The following is a 20,967-nucleotide window of genomic DNA, read 5'->3' as shown; positions in this document are numbered from 1 at the left end:
TACAATCATTAATAAGTGCTGTACATATTAGGAAGAACAACAACAATACATGTATAAATAATAAAAAATAGCAAATAAATCATAAGTCAATATACAAAGCGTAAGGATGAACAAACGAACAATTTTGAACTGCTCTTGCACTCGATGTGAGGAGCATCTATGCTGCAAAAATGACCTTGCTTGGATTACACAGGTTATTCGAATAATGCTAGGTTGTGTTAAGCTTCTCTACAGCCTACATTGTTTGCAGTTAAGGCTGCATGACAACATACTTGCTTGCATAAGTGTCCGGCTGTCACCCGTTCATCGTCGGCGCAAAGTCAATCGACGGGGTATACAAGCCGGTTGGTCATTCCGTATGCTCTCCGTGACTTTTCAAAACATATTAACTGAAAGAAAATGCCTAAACTGCTCCCCCGGGTAAATCAGTGATGGTATTTTGAAGGTAGAGCGCCGTAAGGCGTGAGAAAAGTATAATCTGGCATGGCTGACCCGCAGGCGCAAGAATGGCTGTCCAAAATACCGCGCCTGTGCGCGGAGAATAGGTTACGCCAACGAGGAATTTACCACGTTTGAACTGCATGGTAGTGCGGTCCCCTCGATCGCGATCTAAATTTTCTGTGTGACGATTATAACCTCTTGCTTTGTGATTGATATATTCAGCACTTTTATAAAACAAAGATATTGTTGAATCAAAGGTAAACAGAGGTTTTACAAGTAAAAAAGAACAAGAATTTTGTGCAATTGTATTGCACATATCCGTGTGATCATTGAAGCTAACACGAATTGTCATCTGTTTACAGACCTCCTTGCTGTTGCAACTCTGAGGACAATTGCTCCAAATGGGAAGGAAGAACCAGCAGTGCGAGCGCTATTTGTACATGAGGACGTAAGTTCCTTCACATTTTTGTTAATGAAATCAGATCTAAACAATGCTGTAATTCCTCAAATGGCTTCAATCGTAGAAACAGTTTGGCAACTGTATAAAGATCCAGATGGGTTTTTTTTTAAATGTGAACTGACATGCTACCTAATTTCACCAGCTATTTATTCATGCTACCGGTAAAGGCCCTCAAAGGGAGTGTATTACAGGGGGGGGGGAGGAGATACAATGATTAATAAGTGCTGTACATGTTAGGAAGAACAACAACAATACATGTATAAATAATAAAAAAACGGCAATTAAATCATAAGTCAATAAACAAAACGTAAGGATGAACAAACGAACAATTTTGAACTGCTCTTGCACTCGATGTGAGGCGCATCTATGCTGCAAAAATGACCTTGCTTGGATTACACAGGTTATTCGAATAATGCTGGGTTGTGTTAAGCTTCTCTACAGCCTACATTGTTTTCCCTTAAGGGTGCATGGCATTATACTTGCTTGCATAAGTGTCATAGCTGTCACCCGTTCATCGTCGGCGCGAAGTCAATCGATGGGGTATACAAGCCGGTTGGTCTTCCGTACTCAAGCGAACAGAGTGAAAGAGTCAGAGTCGTGAGTAAACAAAAAAAACAGATATTTATCGCCAGATAAGTATACACAATTAATAAAATAAAATAATAAAAAAGACAATACAAACACACCTGGGGCGCTATAACATAAAATGATTCCAAACAGTTTTGATTGCAAACTCCTGATGTCAAATTTACATAACCACCGATGCAAGCATCGGGCGGTGACCCGCAGCGTTGTCTGAACAACTCAATCAAGCACTCTCCTCGTTTATAGGAGGTCACCTTTGTTCGCTTTGAAAACCAAGAACATTGCTTATACTCAGCGGTTTTTCTTATCTAATTGGCTGACAAGAGGAGCACGCTCTAGTGGAGAGGGTTTCGATGGGGCCGAGCCAGCACAATGAAAATAGATAACCGCATGAAGAGGGTGGTGCCAGCTTCTCCGATTGGTCCGCTTCGCCTTACTTAGCTTGCGGTGGCTGGTCGAAAATCGCGGCAGCGTGCAATGGAAGAATAAGAATGCTGCTAAAACGGATCCTCAGCAAGGAAGAGTTGGCAGAGCGATGTTGTATGCATGGCGAAAAGGCTCGATAACGTTTTACTCATACACAAAAATGTTTATCATGCGCAAATAATTACATGCTCACCGGCAGGTACGAGTAGCGAGAGCCTGAGTGATCCGCAGGCAGCCATCTTTTATTCCTTTCGGAATGGGGCAGTCTGTGGCTATTAAGAGAAATTTTCCGTTTTATTCGGCATAATTCATTTTTTTTCGCATACACGTCACTTTGACGTGGTGAGTTTTCGCAGTTTTGTGAGGTCGCGTGACAGATAGGCGAAGTGAGCGTATCCAGAAAACATTGGATAATAGCAGAGGGCTAATGGTGAAAAGGCGTCGAATCAGGAATGATTATTTTTCTTTGTGCGGTTTAATCATGCATAATCAGTGTGTACACGTTATATCAGATGGGGAGCTGTCGCGGTTTTCGTGACGTGACAGACAGGCGAAGTTGGGAGTGGCTTGAAAATGTTTTGACCAATCGTGGAGGCTGATTGCAGAAATTGGAATCAAAACAGTTTGGAATCTTTTTACGTTATAGCGCCCCTGAAACACAATGATGACGGAGAAATGTGATCAGCAATAACAATACATATACATATGAAACAGGGCGCGGATCAAATATACAAGAATAACACATAACAGCATTTCACTAAAATAATGTTCAAAAGAAAACAACGATGTCATACGCGTGGCCGGGCAGCAGCAAGACCATAAACCGTGAAGTCGGCGCGCGAAGCTTTCCGGAAGAATGCTGGCGGGCCGATCTTGCTGAGGTGGCTGCAATTGCTGGGCTGGATTTCCCGGGAGTCTAGATTTGACGTCTTCTCTTAAGCAGGTTGAGCTAACTTAAGGCGATCTACCGTGAGCTTCGTTGCAGACGTTGGTTTGTAGTCTCGTTCGTCAACTAGTTCCTCGGAATTCCGATGTGGCCAGGCAGCCCAGGAGATACTGGACGGCACTAGCCCCCTGATGGCTTCTCAGCAGCACATAGGTTCAGCTTCTAGACTAATTAGCTGGGACCAAAACGTGCACTTAAATAGCCTCTCCTTTCTCTAGTTCCCTATGTAGGGGAACTGCCGGTATGCAGAGTTCACCTAATTAATTCATGACTGTGCCCAAAAGTCTTGGCCGTGCCCCTTTCAGCATGGACAAAGGATGGTAGATTGCCCTCTCTCCAAGGTCGAGCCCCGACACTGCATGCACCACATGGACGCACACCTCTAGGTCCGTTAATCGGCGTGTCGATGTCTCGAAACGAGATGCCACCCCGTGGGGCCACGACATTTTTGACGCCCGTTAATCGGCCTGTCGCCTTCCCGAAATTATACGCCGCACAGTGAGGACACGACGTTTTTTTTTGGCGGCCGTTAATTGGCGTCAAAACCACTCGAAATATCTCGAAAATATGCCGCTCCGTGATAAGCATAGCAACCCCTTTATATTGTGCTTACACAAAAGCATTAATATACTTTCATGATCAGTAAGCTTTCTTTGTTGTCATTGCAGGACGAGAGGGTTCCACTCACCCCCTGTGTGGTGTATTCTGGCCACAACCTGGAACAGGCAGAGTTTCTCCACCTCTGTGTCGACAAGGAGCGGCTGTTCATGGTCAAAAATGCGGAGGAAGGGGTCATCGCAATCATGAGTGCATTTTTTATATTGAACATAATATATGGGCCTAAATACTTCAGCACCAGTGCAGTACTGGAATGATTGTCTTTTGGTTTGAATGTAATAATGCCAAGTGGTTGTTACAAAGTTTGTGAACAGAGTTGTGCAGGCAATGCGACACCGAGGTTCATGTACGTTACCATACGAATGCTAGCCTGACAATTTTGTGCAATAGCTTGAGCAATAGTTTTCTGCAATTTTTAATGTATCATTTTCTTTCTTTTTGATCACGATAATAGCATGATCCAGTAACTTCTTCCGCTGCTTGTGCCAACCACCTATAGACTGCACCTTTTTTTGTTCTGATGACTTGACAGACAATGTAATAGTGCCCAAGTGTAGGTCAGCAAAAAACAAACGTGGTGTACTGTAGTCTGCACGTACTTATCGAAAACGTTGCTGGGTGTTGCTATGTGCTGAAAAGATTACAATACGTCTAGTTCTAATGAGGTCTGCCTTAACATTAATGTGTGTGAAACGATTGTCAGCAGTTTTATACAAAGATTATAGCTTGCTTGCTCTTCCTTAACATAGTTTGTTTATGAAACCTATTTGCCAGCCAGGGAACAATGTCCGAGCTTATAAGTACTGCATGATACAACTGTTAACGTTTGTATTCCCTTATAGGGCACATCAACACTGGCAGCCAGTGCTCCACTTTTCGTAACATGCTGCTTGGTCAATATTTTATATTTTGCGCATGTGTTGCATTGTGTAACCTTTCCAATACAAGTGAAAGTTTTTGTGGTTTGACTGTCCTTTTATGAACTTTGTTTTATGTTTATTATGTATAACTTAGCAGCTGAGGCCTGACATACTAGTCAAAACGCAACAGAGTATCCAATTTTTATAAGGTTTTTACAAGTTTTGGATTGTAAAACAATGTTGCGTGGGACAATTATCAGGCTGAAGTACTGTTACATTGTCATGAATACCGGCAGCCTTTGCTTAACCTTTATGAATCTGCTGGCAGGCTGTAGTATCTTTAGCTCGTTTATTTTTTGTACATGTGTTGCCAATGCCTCATCCGAGTGAAAGCTAGTCGCTTATATACTACATATACTGGTGTTTCTACAAAGAATTTACGTAATATTTAAAAATAGCCGTTCTGAAGTACAAGGACGGCTCGTTAGAAGACAGCAATGCTGTCAGTGGTGCCGACCATGGGTGGATGGCGGATATCTGGTAATTAGTTGCTAATTAACAATCTAATATATCTTACTTTTAGTTTCAGCAGACTCATTGTAACCAGGAAATTAAAGCAAGCTCTCTGCACAAGACATGTGAACTTTTGGATCTGGAAAAATACAATTACTCGCAGAACTGTGGCGTGATGAATTTAGGCTGTCTGAGCACGCGAAACTGAAACTGAGATGCTGCTGAAACTCAAGGCAACATTTTGCTTACGTCGCCCAGAAGCGGGCTACCAGCACACTGCACGAATCCCTATTGCTGCCCACTGTTGGGTGATGTGAGCAGAACGCCCCCTCGAAGGGCGCGTCTGTGCTCACTGTAGCCTCGGGTACAGTTTCGCGTGCTGTGATAGCCAAAGTTCATCGTGCTGCAGTTGTGTGGGTAATTGCATTTTTTCCAGATTCTAAAGTCTATATAATTTCCCGATTACGATGAGTCCACTCAAACTAAAAATAAAATGTATTTTATTTTTGTTATTTAGCAACTAATTACCATGTATCACCCATAACCTCGTGGTCGACACTGCTGGTGGCATGTCTCCAAAGGAACCGTTCTTTTATTTCAGAACGGCTGTTTTTACATATCAGCAATGTGTTTGTAGAAACATCCTTACAGAGTTGTGTGATATTACTGTTGAACAAATCTTATTGTGTACTCAGGTGAAATATGCACAGATGAAGAGCAGATATATACGTGGTGTCACCTCTGTTAATGTACTATAATTTTTTTTTGTGCGAAGGCCACCACACAGTTTTTTTTGCAAATGGCTGCTCTGCTTTTACTCACTCGTACTCTCTCACTTGTACTCAGTATACACGTATATTATACCACAGATATACTGTGATCCATGTGAATTACTGTGATCAGTTGCAATCTATATATTGTTAACTGCTGTGATACTTTACAAATAATGTTTGTATTTTATTGCTCCTTGTATGAAATACAATAAAGTTCATTCACATTTTCTTTTCAAATTGTTACATATAGGTCTCATATATATGCTTCACCATTTAGTTAAGCTTTGCATTTTTGTACGAATGCAGCAGTGACTTCTTTTGCATGTCCATGGAGTGAAGCAGAATACATATTAGCCAGAGATCTAAGACATGCTAAATGTGATGTTTTTGTGTGTGTATAGTGCATGTGTACGATACGTATAACTTGTGTTTGAATTGTAAAGCTTGAGCAGATTTTAAAAAAAAGTGATACATCTCCGATGACTGAGACCATGAATCATATTGAACTCCTGCATGAGACAACATGCACTTTTCAAAGCACGGCTCATGGAATAATATTTTAAATCTCCACATGCATTATACATATATATTGTTTAACTATAATTTAACTTAAAAAAACATTTAAGTTCAGGCAACTGTAAGCAATATACCATAGGTCTCATTCATCTATAAAGTGTTCCACTTTAAAGTTCGGTTCAAGCTATTTGACATCTGGCACAGGGGCTGTACACCCATCTGGCACCCTCCACAGTGGGTGTTAAATAAGGAAAAATAAATGAAGGGTGTAGCTGCCACCCTTCGGTTGGGGTGTTTTCACAACACCCTACAGTTTCTTTACATGGGCACCCTTGTTTTAGGGTGTGCCGAAAAGGCACCTTGTAAAATAGGTGCTAACTTACACCCTTAGGGTGTCGTCTCTGCGACAAGCCTATTTACACCCTTCTGGGTGTAAAAACTTTTACTGTGTAGCTTCCAAAGTTCACATACGATCAGCAACGCCAGAAGGACTGAATTCAGAGGGGTCTCTTTTAATTGATACTTACTCCATTCCGCAGGCTTTCTGAAGAAATCGATTTTCCGCGATTTCAACGTTTTTGGTTTGACCAGTTGTACCAGAGGTGTATGTCATGACCAGGATGCGTCCGGGGCACCTTCTCACCTCCTGGTAATCCTCTTCATTATATGTGTCAAAGTTAGAAATTGAAATAAATCCAGGCACGTCACCAACAGCAAAATATGCCTGAAAAGTAAGTTTGTAGAAGTAGTAGTAGTAGTAGTAGTTGTAGTGGTGTCTTTATTTCTTTCTTGCATACATACACAAAGAAAAAGCACAGAAGCAAACACAGTTTCACAGGTGTATACGACTGACAAAGGCTTCCTGTGTTAGATTCGTTACGCTTTCCTTCAGGAACTAACCTATTCTTTCATAAAGTATGATATTGGCTAAAGGTCATCTGCATTCGTATGTGAAAACAACAAAAGGGCATTTTGTTAAGGCTAAATTGGTCAGAATATACTGGCGACTACGTTCGCTCTGTGGCTCAAAATATGATAATAAATGCGTTACCTGACATGTTTTACGCCATGGGCACATTGGGAACTGTATATACAAAACTTCATAACACTAAGCGAACACTTCAATCTTGTTAAAGCGACGCCCTGATGCGGCCGTATTAACAGGGTGCATGTTAAGGAGGCCGCGCTGAGTCACCCTATAAACCGTGTTCATTCAAATTGTCTGACTACGCTTTCTGAGACGTTCATTAAACCAGAGGGCGTCGTTCTACACAAAGACAATAGGAAATCAGTCCACAAAGTAGTTGCGCTGGCTTCACAGGTCGATATAAGTGCGCTGCTGACTTTGTAACATTTACAACTTGTGACGAAGCATGTTTTAAGGAGAAACTGCTGCAGTATTTCGCAATCTTCGGACGACCTATTTTCGTTTCCCTTCTGTTTAAACATCGACGCCAACGGGGAAAATAAGGTGAGCGTAGCAGCGTCTCTGACGATGACGAAGGACCAATTGAAAATAAATTGGTCCCTGAAGATTGCATACAGTTAGTGCGTGTACACTTATGAAGTCTTTCAACTGTGAAACCATGATCATTTGTGTAATGTCGCCGGAGCTATCATACAAGAGAACCCATAGATGCATCCGTGTACAGTACACAAAGGATTGGCGTTCCGGCGTTACTAGTGCAGTCGTTTTAGAATCAAGGTGGTAATCACTGCAATAAGTTTATATATACATTAAATGAATTCACGTTCTTCTGTTTACATACAGTTACTTATACATTATTTGTTGGGCACAACCATGTAAAAACACGTAGAAGAACCACAGAAAGCATATGTTATGTCTAATTGATGTAGATACCGTCTGAGGGCTTCGAACTTCGCAGTCTTTATGTCATGTGGTAGGATATGCGGTTTTTTTTTCGCTTAATTACTGCTCCTAAGCTCATATAACACGTTAAACCTGCTGCTAAAACAAATTTGAAGATTTGCTTTCATAGCTGTGAGCAGTGATGGCTAATACGCCTCGGGCTAATGTTGGGCACCTGCTAGAATGCCCAAAAAAGTTGCCTTAATGATAGCCGCTACGGAATCTTATTCGCCAAAGCGCCGTACGCGTCGTGCGGTAAATATAAATTTTACTTTCACATTTTGATTGATTGATTGATTGATTGATTGAACAACTTTATTGAGAGCCCTGCCAAGTTATCTCGGGGCAGGCCTCAGCACCAGCCTAGCCTTCGGCGGCGAGCCCTTGAGCTCGCCCGGCTTCCTCGGCTCGCGGGACGGCCTAGAGTTGGTCGTGTAATGCGGAGCTGGGGCGCTATAACGTAAAATGATTCCAAACTGTTTTGATTCCAAACTCCTGACGTCAAATTTACGTAACCACCGACGCAAGCATCGGGCGGTGACTCCAAGCGTTGTCTGAACAACCCAATCAAACAATCTCCATGTTTATAGGAGGTCGTCTTTGTTCGCTTTCAAAAGCAATAACATTGTCTACACTCAGCGGTTTTTCTTATCTAATTGGCTGACAAGAGGCGAGGAGCACGCTCTAGTGGAGAAGGTTTCAATAGGGACGAGCCAGCAAAGTGAACATACATAACCGCGTGAAGAGGGTGGTGCTGGCTTCTCCGATTGGTCCGCTTCGCCTTACTTAGCTTGCTGTGGCCGGTCGAAAATCGCGGCGGCGTGCAACGGAACGATAAGAATGCCGCTAAAACGGATCCTCAGCAAGGAAAAGTTGGCAGAGCGATATCGTATACGTGCCGAAAGGGCCCGATAACGTTTTACTGCTACGCAAAAAAGGTTTACCATGGCAAATAAATACATGCTCACCGGCAGGTGCGAGTAGCGAAGGCCTGAGCGATCGGTGGGCAGCCATCTTCTATTCCTTTCGGAACGGGGCACTCTGTGGCTATTCAGAAAAATTTTCAGTTTTGTTCGGCCTAATAATGCATCTTTTTCGCGTACACGTCACTTTGACGTCATGCGTTTTCGCGGTTTTGTGACGTCGCGTGACAGACAGGTGAAGTGGGTGTAGCCAGAAAACATTGGACCAATAGCAGAGAGCTAATGGGGAAAAGGCATCGAATCAGGAATGATTATTTTTCTTTTGTGCGGTTTAATCATGCATAATCACTGTGTACACGCTATACCAGATGGGCAGCTATCGCGGTTTTCGTGACGTCGCGTGACAGACAGGCGAAGTTGGGAGAGGCCCGAAAATGTTTTGGCCAATCGTGGAGATTGATTGCAGACATTGGAATCAAGACAGTTTGGAATCATTTTACGTTATAGCGCCCCTGAGCAGAGCCGCCTCCCAGCGCGCCCTGCGGTTTGAGACTGCCTTCTCGTGGTTTGTTTTGACAGGAAAATTTTTCTTCCACTTTCATTTAACTTTGCCTAATCAGTTCTACATTTCAATTAAAGATAACAAATAATTCTCACTGGCCTTTCTCTGGGTTCATTGTCTGTGTTTTCTTTTCATTGTAACTAACAAAAGATTGCGCCAATCGGACATGTCTTTTCTTCTTGATAATTAGAACCTGTGTGTGCACAACGGCTCGGGCACACGTAATGTTGCAAACAACGTGGTTTTCTTCACGCATAGAGCTAGTGCATATATTTGATAGAGTTGCCCGTCCCAGGCTATCCATTTTACGTAAACATAATTTTTCCGCAAGTACATTATCTAAACTGGTACCGTTAAATCAGCAAACAGAAAAAAGAGAAAAATTACCTTTATGCTAGTTCCTTGGTCTCTAGGACTGAACTTGATGGAATGGCAAAGGTCAGTCACCACGTGTGTAGCGTCACAGTTTTTCATGTGCTCTTGAACCTCTCCTTGGGCGGGAAAAAGCAACGAATGAATACTTTTTTCCACATTCGCAAAATGACGTTTCGAATTACTGTTGCATTTTTTAATATCTCCCAAACTTATATTTAATGGTGCAGTTCCAAGCCGGATGTTTCCCACTGCTCCGGTACATCAAAATTAGGGTTCGCAAAATGAACTTTCTCCGTCCGAGTGTTTTCGGGTTAAATTTTTAAGTGCATGTTGCTAAGGACGTCATAGTAAATTGTGGTAACATGTGATTTGTGTTCAATTTTCACAGTTAACTTCAAGATGTTCTGCACAGAAATATACAATTTCTTTATTAAGGCGAAAGCCTTATATGTTTCATGGTGAGGTCTTCGTCGTTTCATAAGAGGGGATAATGCGCTAAAAACCGCGATTAAGGGTTGAATAATGATTAAGCAAGTGAACTGAAGTGATAATGGGTATGAAGTGGTGAATGAGTTGAATTAGGAGTGAATTGAATAGGAATAAAGGGCTTTTGTTGGTTGATAGAGTCGAACGAAAGGTGATGATGAGATAGAGTCAGCTATGTTAAAGTTCCCCCTTGCACTGCACCTCCCATTTGAAAGGCAGCCACCTGCCTCCTTCCTCCTCTCCACCTCGCATCCGCTATGCAGCGCGATGCTATTTTTATACTCTGCTTTCTCTCAGCTCTCTCTCGCCTAGCTCGGTGAAGCTATCGCACAGCTGGTATCGGGTATGGCGTTTGGTGCTTACGCCACGAGATTTTTCGACCAGCGAGAGGGATACAGCTGCGATGTAAAATAAGCGCGTGATAGCGCCACTATTTCAGCGCTCTCAGATGACCGGTCAAGAAACAAAATTCGCTTGTTGTTGCAGCGCTCTCCGGAAAGGGTTTTGCGTTTCAAGTGGCTGCAATTAAGATACGCGCCAGCAGCTCTTGCGAATAAGATCTGATCGCGAAGGAATGCAACTTCACAATTGTATTTTCCTCCCCGATTAAACAGTTCGGCCGCCAACATTTACTGAAGGCCAAGTTTTTTCTTCCTTTCTTGATTACTTTGTGTGTTCGGGCTTCATTCCACATGTGGAGAGAATGATATGCTTATGCCACGTCACGTTGAAGCGTGACATACCTTCATCACCGCTGCTCGCTCTGTGTGCCCGATCGCGACGTGGCATGCTAGTTTGTCTCGAAAAGAGGCCTTCAAACATTGTCGTTTCCTGATCGCTCATCTCAGGGCATGGCGCTATCACACGGTTATTTTTTACATTCCGCCGGCTGTTTTACAGGCAATTACGAGAAGATCCACCAATGGTACATCGTTGCAAACACTTCAGCCGGCTGTTTTTAAATGTGGTATAGAACTTTCATATTGGCAGTTTCTAGCTCCAGCCAATATTTAAAGAGTTGGGCAATTAGTTTATTTTAATTCTTTGACAGCTTTTTTCCCGCCCACTGGTACACTCCGTCGTTTTTATTACCTTGGTTACTTTAGCTGGGACACCTGTATATGAGTACAACTTCTGCAAAGTCTTTGCAAACATTCTAACAAATTTGCTATGATGGATGCAGTTTAGATCAACTACGATATGCGATTTTCGTCCCCAGTTATTGATTTGTAAACTTCATGGTGTTGTTTTTATGAAAATTATCAATTGCCGGCAATTTTTAGGAAAAATATAGGGCCTACATCAATACGTCATATATACCTGTCAATATATCGATATCAACCAGCAGTCACTAGAATTAATCACTTTCGCGCAAGTGTCACAAATGTCATTCAAATGACTTCATTGGTTGTCTAAAAAAATGGATTTCTGCGTTTTACATGTAGTTGGTTAGGTGGCATCGTAGTTGGCCCCGAGCTAAAGCTTCCTCCTAATGTGAACGGGCTTGATGACATCCTGTAGAGCTCACTCAGTGCTCGCGCCCGTTTTGATAGAATGTGAATATACTCTTGTTTTTCATCTTGCATTATGAATTACAGCTTTCTTTCATTGCGTTCTTTCACCTTCCGCTATTGCTATTTATTTTTCCAGCGCAAGCTGTGTATGGCTAGGGGAAACAAAAAACTGTTCCTCCTATGTTTCGCTAAACGTCTCTATTGGCAGCGCCGTTAGTTACGTCGTTAGCGAACACGTTCCCGCCAATACCACGTCGTACCTGCTCTGCCCGCAACGCCGTCTCCTCGACTCGCCGTTGTCGCGTGCGTTCGATATATCTCGAGTTAGCTCGGCGTCGTGGTTAGCAGCATCCGCCCGCCATTGGCGTTTGCGTTCCACTAGAAACATAACCATGAAACCAATAACTGAAAAACGCTTCAATGCAGCGTCGGGATTAACCCACCGCTGAACACCGGGGCCGCACGTTTCAGCTTCGCTGGTTGACCATCTGTACAGAGTGCTTCGGCGGTGTTAACTTAAATTTCGTTTTCCCCTCTTAATAATCTTCCATAGCATGCAGGTATCATTCTAAGGTAGAGTCTCTAACTATCACAAAGGTATTTCTCTCTCTCCTTAGCTAGCTCTATGATAAAATAGCCTGAACGCACATAAACAGATTGATCGTTGAAGCCCCATGAAAATTTGCATGATTAATTTGCCTGAAATATTGCCCACTGCACAGGAAACTACACTATATGAATTCAGCCATTATCATTTATATCAGAGCACTTCGCTCTCTTCGACATGTATGGACGGAATATTGAGCAGGTTTACTCGTCTTATTTGGTCTAGTATCCTTCCACGTGCGGTCTTCCAACACAAAACAGAATTTCACACTGCCAATATTATTGCTATAGCGGTTATATGGACGCTCCAGGTGGACACTGTGGACGACACTCCAGGCGAAATTTAGCGGCCATCGACGCTGTGATGTTCAGCATAAAGTCCACTTGCGATCACACCGCTGCCGCACTCGTCGCTTCAGCTGCGACGGCTGAGCGCAGCTACGCGTGTCCAACTTGGAGACGGCCTACGTTGGGTTCGAGGGCCTGATTAAAGCACGCGGCTTCCTGTGCGCTGTTTTCTCGCGTGAATTTGCTCGCCGCTGCCGGCGCTCTTCATCATGCCAGCTTTCTGGCAGCGAGTGTCCGCGGTCATTGAGTGAGATGTGTTAGTCTTTGTGCGTGCGCACGTGATAACGTGCTTGTTAATTTAGTTTGTAAGCTTATGTTTACAGACGTTTATGCAGCTGATAATGTTACTAACCTTACTTGGTATAGCTGTCTAACACTTTGCTATCGCAATCAGGGCTTCGCCTTTCGGGCGAAACAGACTTTTTTGTGAATAGGCAACTCGGAAGGTTGCAACTGGTACGTTTAACACTTACATCTGGACAATTTTATTGGCTTTTTTTATAGAAGTAAATGCTTCCGTAGCCATGTGTTGCTTTTTTGTATTTTTGCTGATCATACATTACCTTCTTTGTATTCTGGGTCACTCAGGACAACGGTAGCCCCGGTCATGCCGATGCTGTAGAGCGCCACAAAACCATCGATGCTGTTTGCGAAATGACAGTAGACTTTGTCACCAGGACCTACATTGTGAGCTTGAAACATGGCGGCGCAGCAACGAAATTTCTTCAGAAGTTCTTTGTAGGTAACGCTCCTCTCTCCATCGGTCTGAGGCAGAGATACATGGCAGAATCAGAGGAATGCTGGGGAATTTTAGAATAGAACACGCTGCAGTAAACTGCAACAAAATAGTGGTCAAGTTAGGACATAAGTGCATTTGCATCTCTGCAAGCACTGTAGCATACTGTAGCTGATACACCAATAAAATGGCATGGTCACGAGGTGCTTGTAGCAGGGAAGAGTGTGCAAAATGCGTCACAACGTGGGTTCCTGGAGAATTATTGACAACCATGTAACCACATATGATTTTGTCTGCACTCTCTGGGGCCAAAGTGCTGGTAAGTAGCCTATGCAAATAAGTTAAAATAATGATTAACACTTTGTGCGGTGAACTCTATAGAAAAAGAGGTAGAAAGTGCCTTAAAAGCAAGAAATAGTCAATATATGTTGGGATCGCTCACAGTATAAATAAGAATGTGAAAGTAATTTAGTTACGGTGAGTGATACCTAAGATTTTGGGAATGAAAACCACGTGAACTCTATGTACGGGCCGCCAACACACTAAACATATAAAAAATGATGTGTATCAAAACTCGCCCGGCACATTTGCTCTGCGAATAGGGTATTGTGCTGCAGCGCAAGAGGTCGTAGCTTCGATGTTCGGCTACGGCAGCTGAACTCCGATGGAAGCGGAATGCAAAAGAACTCGTGCACTGAACTTTGGGCAGACGTTATCGGAACGCAGGAGATCACAATGGTTTCAACTAGTCGTAACAGGGTCTGTTATAGCAGTTTCGTCTTCTTAAATGGCTTCCGCAGCGGCACGGCGAATACTTGCCACAGTTACGCCTTTTTCATGCCGCACGCTGCCGCTTTAATTAATTTAATTGAATTTAAAGCAGCTACCTCCCCTGCTTCGGACATGTGAATTTCCTCATCTGGTTTTGTTTGTGCTCTGTGTGCATATGTGCATCGCTGCTACAGCACGAGTGCACGTCAGCACTAGCCTTCCGTCCTCGTCCTTGGTATCCTGGCGCTTGTGGGGATGTTCTGGTTCTACGGACAGATCGATGGTGCTACCATCGCTTAAAAATCCATAGAAAAACACACTACTCTTCAGTTGGTCCTGCAGTGCCTTGGTGGATGGCCGCTACAGTTGCCTTTTTATTGTTGTGCAGGTAGGCAAAGTTAGGATTCATACTGCTTGACGATCGATGATCGATTCCTGCTGCTTCCGGACCCTGTTTGTTTTTTCCCTTTCTCATTCTGCCTGCGGCATCTAAAAAAAAAAACAATAAGACTAAGGTTTATTCCGGCAGAAATTTGAGTTCTACCACGTCCCGACCAGCGTTAAAAATGTTGGGGCAATTGCAGGTTGGTCAGTCTCGAACTTGTCAAGGTATAAATACCTGCCCCAAAATTTAAGGCATTATGCCTAAAAGATGTTAGAGCAAAGCTGTTTATGGATAGGCTTCCATGCATTTTTCGTGTGCAAAAATGTGGGCCGATCTTGGTGATAGTGCAGAAAGGGTCCAAACCCAATGGCAAATACTCATGTGGATTCCAGAGGGGAGGGGTGGGGGGCTCCGGGACCTGTACTGCGCCCTTGAACTACCCTTGTCACATCTGGTTACCAAAGATGTTTCAGGAACAAGGGTAACAACAAATACTACGATGGGATCTTAGGACAAAAGGCCAACCCGTGTCAGCCATGTCTACGTTTGCACCGCCCTCTCTTTGTCGGCATTGCAACCGCTTGCGTGCCTATTTTCCTGCCGCTCTCCCTTGTCGGCGGCACCGTCGCGCGTTTATATAGAAGGTGGCGTTCTCCATTTTGAATTTCCATTCTCTCATACTAATGGGGAGGCAGCGTGTAGTGCGCACTACCGGCGATGATTGCATTATCGTGTCCATTCCTTCTGTCGCTCTTCGTAGCCACGTTACACCTAGGTAGTCCCGACAATACGCAACCTCCCCATTCTACGTCACCTCTGTGCCGTGTGCTAAATAACTTCGCTGGTTATCCACCTCCATAGAGTGGAATGGCTCATGATGTTTTAACTAACCTCGAGTGTCTCCCGTCAAGGTATAGCGATGCTATCCTGCGCCTGAATAAACTTGAAAAAAACGAAACTAACCTCAAAGCGTCATATAAAATGTCGCCGAAAATGTTGCCTTGAAAACTGGTCAACAAGAAAACACTTCGCAATCCACTCGTTAAAACGCTTGTGGCCGCTGTCACCGACCTTCGGTGCACTACTACAGGTCACCATTGCGAAGGTATAAAGCGCTCTCACAGACTCTGTGCTCGAACACAGTGCAAAGAGTTCTACTCGAACTGGTAAATTACAGAACTCAACCTAGAATACTGAAAACTCACAGAAATTTGAGAACAATATTATATTTAGTAATAAGTATATTGTTACACACGAGGTGTTAAATACAAAACCAGACGAATCTGGTTGATGAGCGCATTTCGAGAGCGGTCCCGAGGCAGCCTGGCGAACGTCGTTCCTCTCTCCCACCTTTCTTCCTCCTGGTTATCTGCGCGGCATTCATGGTTCATCGCAAGACCTCGTGACATTTCCCGGCTGGCAGACGAAGCCCGCCGGACGAGTCAGTCATCTCGTGGATTGTAACGCCTGAGACGCGTGACGTGTGTCACTTCAGTCTTGGCCGAGCGTTATGCACTGCTCGCGAGACGCGCAGTGCGATAGTTCACTCCAGAATAACGTAGAGACCGACGTAGTGGGCGAGAAACGTGTAACACCAGCCACGCTTCCGCAACAGCGCCGAGAGCCACACAAGCTCACCAAGTAGTAGTAGTAGTAGTAGTAGTAGTAGTAAACGTTTATTTTATGAAGGGGATTGAAGGGTGAGTGAATTGGGTCCTCAGACCAGGGCTCATCTGGCCTTATCGGGAAAAGATCGAAGTAAACGCGGCGGTGACGCCCATTATTGTCTATCTTGGACCGGTCCTGCGATGTCAGGTTGCGTAGCCTAGCGAGGTGTCACGCTTCTTCTGCTCGACAGAGGATCTCATCAATTTATTCGTAGTCATGCTCGAAGAAAGGAATTATGGTGTCGAGGGTGGAGCGCGGCGGACGAGGATAAAGAAGGAAAAATGGCGAGTAACCATCAGTCTCGTGTCTGGCGGTGTTGAGGGCATAGGCAAGATACTGTCCCAATTCTTGTGCGCCGAATCGACATACAAGGACAGCACGTTGGCAAGCGTTCTGTTTGTGCGCTCGACCAGACCGTCAGTTTGTGGATGGTAGGGCGCAGAATGGTGGAAGCTACATAAACACAGATGAAGGGTTTCTTCAACTACGTCCGCGGTATATTGTCGCCAACAATCGCTGATTACTATGCGAGGAGGTCCATGTCGGAGTATAACGTGAGCCAGCAAGAACACAGAAACTCCTGTAGCTGCGGCGGTATCACAATAGCGGTTAAGGTGATCTAAGCAAACGATAACCCAACCATTGAATTTTGATGATCACGGGAAAGGGCCCAGAAGATCTATATCAACTTGCTCAAAGGGGACGGTAGAAGATGGGACTGAATGAAGTAGGCCGTGTGGCGCCTGTGGAGGATTCTTGTAGAGCTGCAATCGAGAGCAGCTGGCGACGTACCGTTCGATATCTTTCCGCATTTTAGGCCAGTAAAACAGTTCTTGAGCCGAGTAGAGGGTTCGTGTGGAGCCAAGATGACCGGAAGTTGGGTCATTGTGTATGGCGTATAAGACTAGGATGCGAAGGGTCTAGGGAACAACTAAAATGTAGCCGGCACCGGTGGTCGAGTAGCTCGTCTTATACAGGGCGCCGTTGTCATGTAGGCGAAAGCGACAGCCTGCAGGTGATTCCTGTGCTGCCACGAAGAGCGGTTGTAAGCTATCGCCCTTGCGCTGCTCGTATATGACGGCACCCATGTCCGGAAATGTCGGGGACACAAAAGCGATGCATTGGTCAAAGTTATCCGTATCGCATTTAGTTGTCGGAAGTGGCATCCGAGAGAAACAATCAGCGTCAGCATGTCCCCGGCCACTCTTGCAGCAAAAAATGTCACAGTTTCACCCGAAAAGCGAAGCATCAATTGCGATAGCAAATTAGTAGAGAGCTATACGGAGCACAATCAGCGTCAGTATGTCCCCGACCAATCTTGTAGCAAATAAAGAAATCATATTCCTGTAGACAAAGGGCCCAGGGATCCCCCAGATTCAGAGGGATCCCCCAGATTCACGAGCCAGCATAGCGAATGATGATCCGTTAGCACAGTGAAGGGGTGCCCGTAGAGATACAAACAAAACCGTTGCACTGCGAAGATGACCACCAGACACTCTTGATCGGTCACCATGTGGTTGTGCTCGGAGAGGCTCAAGGACTGGCTAGCATACGAGATCACGTGTTCGCTGTCGCCGATACGCTGAACAAGCACAGCATCGATGCCTACGCCACTGACATTGGCGTTAATCTCAGTTGGTGATGAAGGATCGAAGTGGTGAAGAATTGGCGGGGATGTCAAAAGGAACTTCAGCTGGCGAAACGATGAGTCGCAATGTGCAGTCCACTCTAAGCGGACGCCTTGCTAGAGAAGGCATGCAAGGGGATGAGGCATGTCAGTAAACCTGGGAATGAATCGGCGAATGTAGGGGCACAAGCCCAAGAAACTTCTTAACTGTTTGACAGAGTCAGGTACGTTAAATACTTCTACAGCCGCAGTCTTTTGTTAATCTGGTCGTATGTCTTCTTTAGGGACCAGATGTTCTAGCACAAGAGTTTGTCGTTCCCCAAAGTTGCACTTTTTTAGGGGTGAAGCTCCTTAGGGTGTGGGTCGTTCCCTCCTCTGTAGTAGTAATAGTAGTAGTAGTAGTAGTAGTAGTAGTAGTAGTAGAAGTAGTAGTAGTAGTATGTAGCCACCTCTAGTTTTATGAAGTGTTCAATAGATGGCGTTCCGGTTCCGGTTCCACTTTGCGCGCGTTCGGTGCGAACGCGGGCAAAACTCCGACGGCGTCGACAACAGTTCTGCGCGTTGCTGGTGCTGCTGAATGTCCAAGTTTATACAGCTGATAAAACTACCTTGAGTCGACCCCATGGCTGCTTCGCATACTACTCAGGGTTCCCCTACGGGAAGATGGTGTAGTTTTCTCTGTCGTTCCCGACGCGCGCTCTCTTTATCTCTCGTCCGTAGCTGTGGTTTACCCGAATGATCCCCCGGTGCTTCGCCCACTCATCATCATTCACTTCGTGGATATGCTGTGATTTTTTAGCACAAGACCCGCTTTCTCCGAGCAGTTCAGTACCAAGTACCACGGCTGCTGGATAAAAAAAATCGCAGCATATCCACGGGGTGAATGATGATGAGTGGGGCGAAGTTCCGGGGGATCATTGGGGTAAACCACAGCTACGGACGAAAGATAAAGAGAGCGCGCGTCGTGAACGAACGCCCTTGTGCAATGCAGCGCCCCTAGCTACGGGCGAGAAAGAGAGCGCGCGTCGGGAACGAGAGAAAGAGAACGCGCGTCGGGAAACAACGCCCTTCTGCACCGCAGTGCACCTAGCTACGGACGAGAGAGAAAAACGCCGGAAGCGTTCTCCGGAAGCCGGAAGCTGGCTTCCGGAACCGGAAGCGGCAGTCGGTTTCCAGTTATATTATACATATACATATATATATATATATATATATATATATGCGTATACATGCATATACGGACACACTACGCCATCTATTGAGCAATTCATAAAGTAGAGGTGGCTACATACTACTACTACTACAGAGGAGGGAACGACCCACACCCTAAGAAGCTTCGCCCCTAAAAGGTGCGGCCTGCCGCGTCGGGCGCGCTGCTATGGGAGCGAACGTGACGGCCGTAGTTGCATTGTCGGCCGCTTGGCTGTGCCGAACGGCGCTAGCTGAGGGGGTTGGAACGCTTCGGTTTGCACGCGCGACGGCGTTCCAAGCGCGTTCCTGACGCATTTGCTATGCCGATGCCAGACAACAGACCCCGGTGTGTGGCGCCCACGGAGAAAGAATAACAGGAGGCGCAACTCGGCTCCTTCTCGCGTCGTCATAATGTCACGCTGGAGCGCGGCGGCGGACGTCGTGACAGCGCCCCCTACCAAACGCCGGACGCCTGACGTATGGTCACGTGACGGTTTGTGATGCAGCGAATGCGGGAAGCGCGGGGCTTGATCGCTCGGTCTTGTCGTCTGCTCGCGCGCGGATGCTTGATGCCTGTGCGCCGCCCTTGCATTAGGTAGCAACAGCTCGAGTACGCTAGCTGAACACGATGCCTGTCGCTAAACGAGACGGCAGCTATTACAACGTTTTCTCGCTAAGCTGGCCGGAGCGCCATGAGACGGGGACCGACCAGTACCGCCCCAAGGAGCAACGATGACTTTTTCGGCTGGTCAGGGAAGACTGCGCTTCCAAGGTCAGCGTAGTATTTACGCCTGCTGAGCGTTCCGCTGGGGAAATGTCTTTAGCAGACGTTGTCGTTTCTCGTCAGTTCTCGATCCTCGCTTTCTATTGCGCTCGCCCATTCTTGCAGGCGTTCGTCATTTGGAGCTTTGAAAGTTCGAGCGTTTTCCGTGCATTACTTATATCCGCTGTTACAGTTTTGGGACGAAGCATCGGTGCCCCATTTCTGATAATCATGAACCGCATGAACAACGAACACTTACATTGTAGAGGAGCAACGGAGGAACTGCAGAACTTAGAAGCGATGATTCTGACTGCGCGAAGCGAGCGGCAGACTCTGCTCTGCTCTGCTGTTCCGCCTTTCCACGTCTTCCCAAACCTGCCGCAGGAATATAATTAAATTTAGTTTCCCCGCAAGGTAGCTATGTATCGCATATTCTGATCGGTACGTTTTATAGTGCATGATGATAAAGATAAACAAATTCTCGTTTTTTGTTACGCCGAAAAATTTGAAAACACATCAAGTGCAGTTTTCTATACGCGCATGAGTATAGTTGCAAATCGTCTGCTCTTTCCATACGCGCCTGGCTATGATCGCAGATCGTCTGGTCCTTCAAGTGCTCTAGTTTCTTGCTCTTATTGCCGCATAAAAAGCATGTGACCTTAATTTTAAATCTTGAAAAAAATATTTATACCATGACAGTCTATAGGTATTTTATTGCTTGAGTGCAAACCGCGCTGGCGGAAATGTTTTTGCGGCATCAGACAGCTCAGCTCAAACGGCCAGTAGCAGACGACGCCGGGCGCCGTCGGAGAGCAATTTTTTTTTCTTCCGTGACCGCGCCCGCGGCCGCGCGCACCGCTCCGACTCCGACCGCGAGGGAAGTAGTTCCTTCCGTCGCCGCAAGGGGCGCTGCGCCAACGTTCACCATAAAGCCCCTCAATGAAGAAAAGTAGCGCCATCGCCTCTCTCCTCCTCCTGCGCCGGCGTTCACTCTCTCTTCTGTC

General features: G+C 45.4%; 1 protein-coding gene across 1 annotated transcript in view; it reads right to left on the bottom strand.

Moving 5' to 3' along the window:
• LOC119454469 (uncharacterized) overlaps positions 1-20,967 on the bottom strand; it is a 124,272-nt gene that overhangs the window by 76,948 nt on the left and 26,357 nt on the right. Inside the window, exons 3-5 of the mRNA XM_049668515.1 lie at positions 13,386-13,587; positions 9,881-9,984; positions 6,666-6,862 (exon numbers count right to left, since the gene is read on the bottom strand). Coding sequence (XP_049524472.1) covers positions 6,666-6,862; positions 9,881-9,984; positions 13,386-13,587 — 503 coding nt within the window. The remainder of the gene's footprint in view (positions 1-6,665; positions 6,863-9,880; positions 9,985-13,385; positions 13,588-20,967) is intronic.

The sequence above is a fragment of the Dermacentor silvarum genome, chromosome 5 (genome assembly GCF_013339745.2).
Source record: "Dermacentor silvarum isolate Dsil-2018 chromosome 5, BIME_Dsil_1.4, whole genome shotgun sequence".
Lineage (NCBI taxonomy): Eukaryota > Metazoa > Arthropoda > Arachnida > Ixodida > Ixodidae > Dermacentor > Dermacentor silvarum.
Note: the sequence above shows the minus strand (reverse complement) of the source record. Positions and strands in the feature narration are given on the sequence as shown.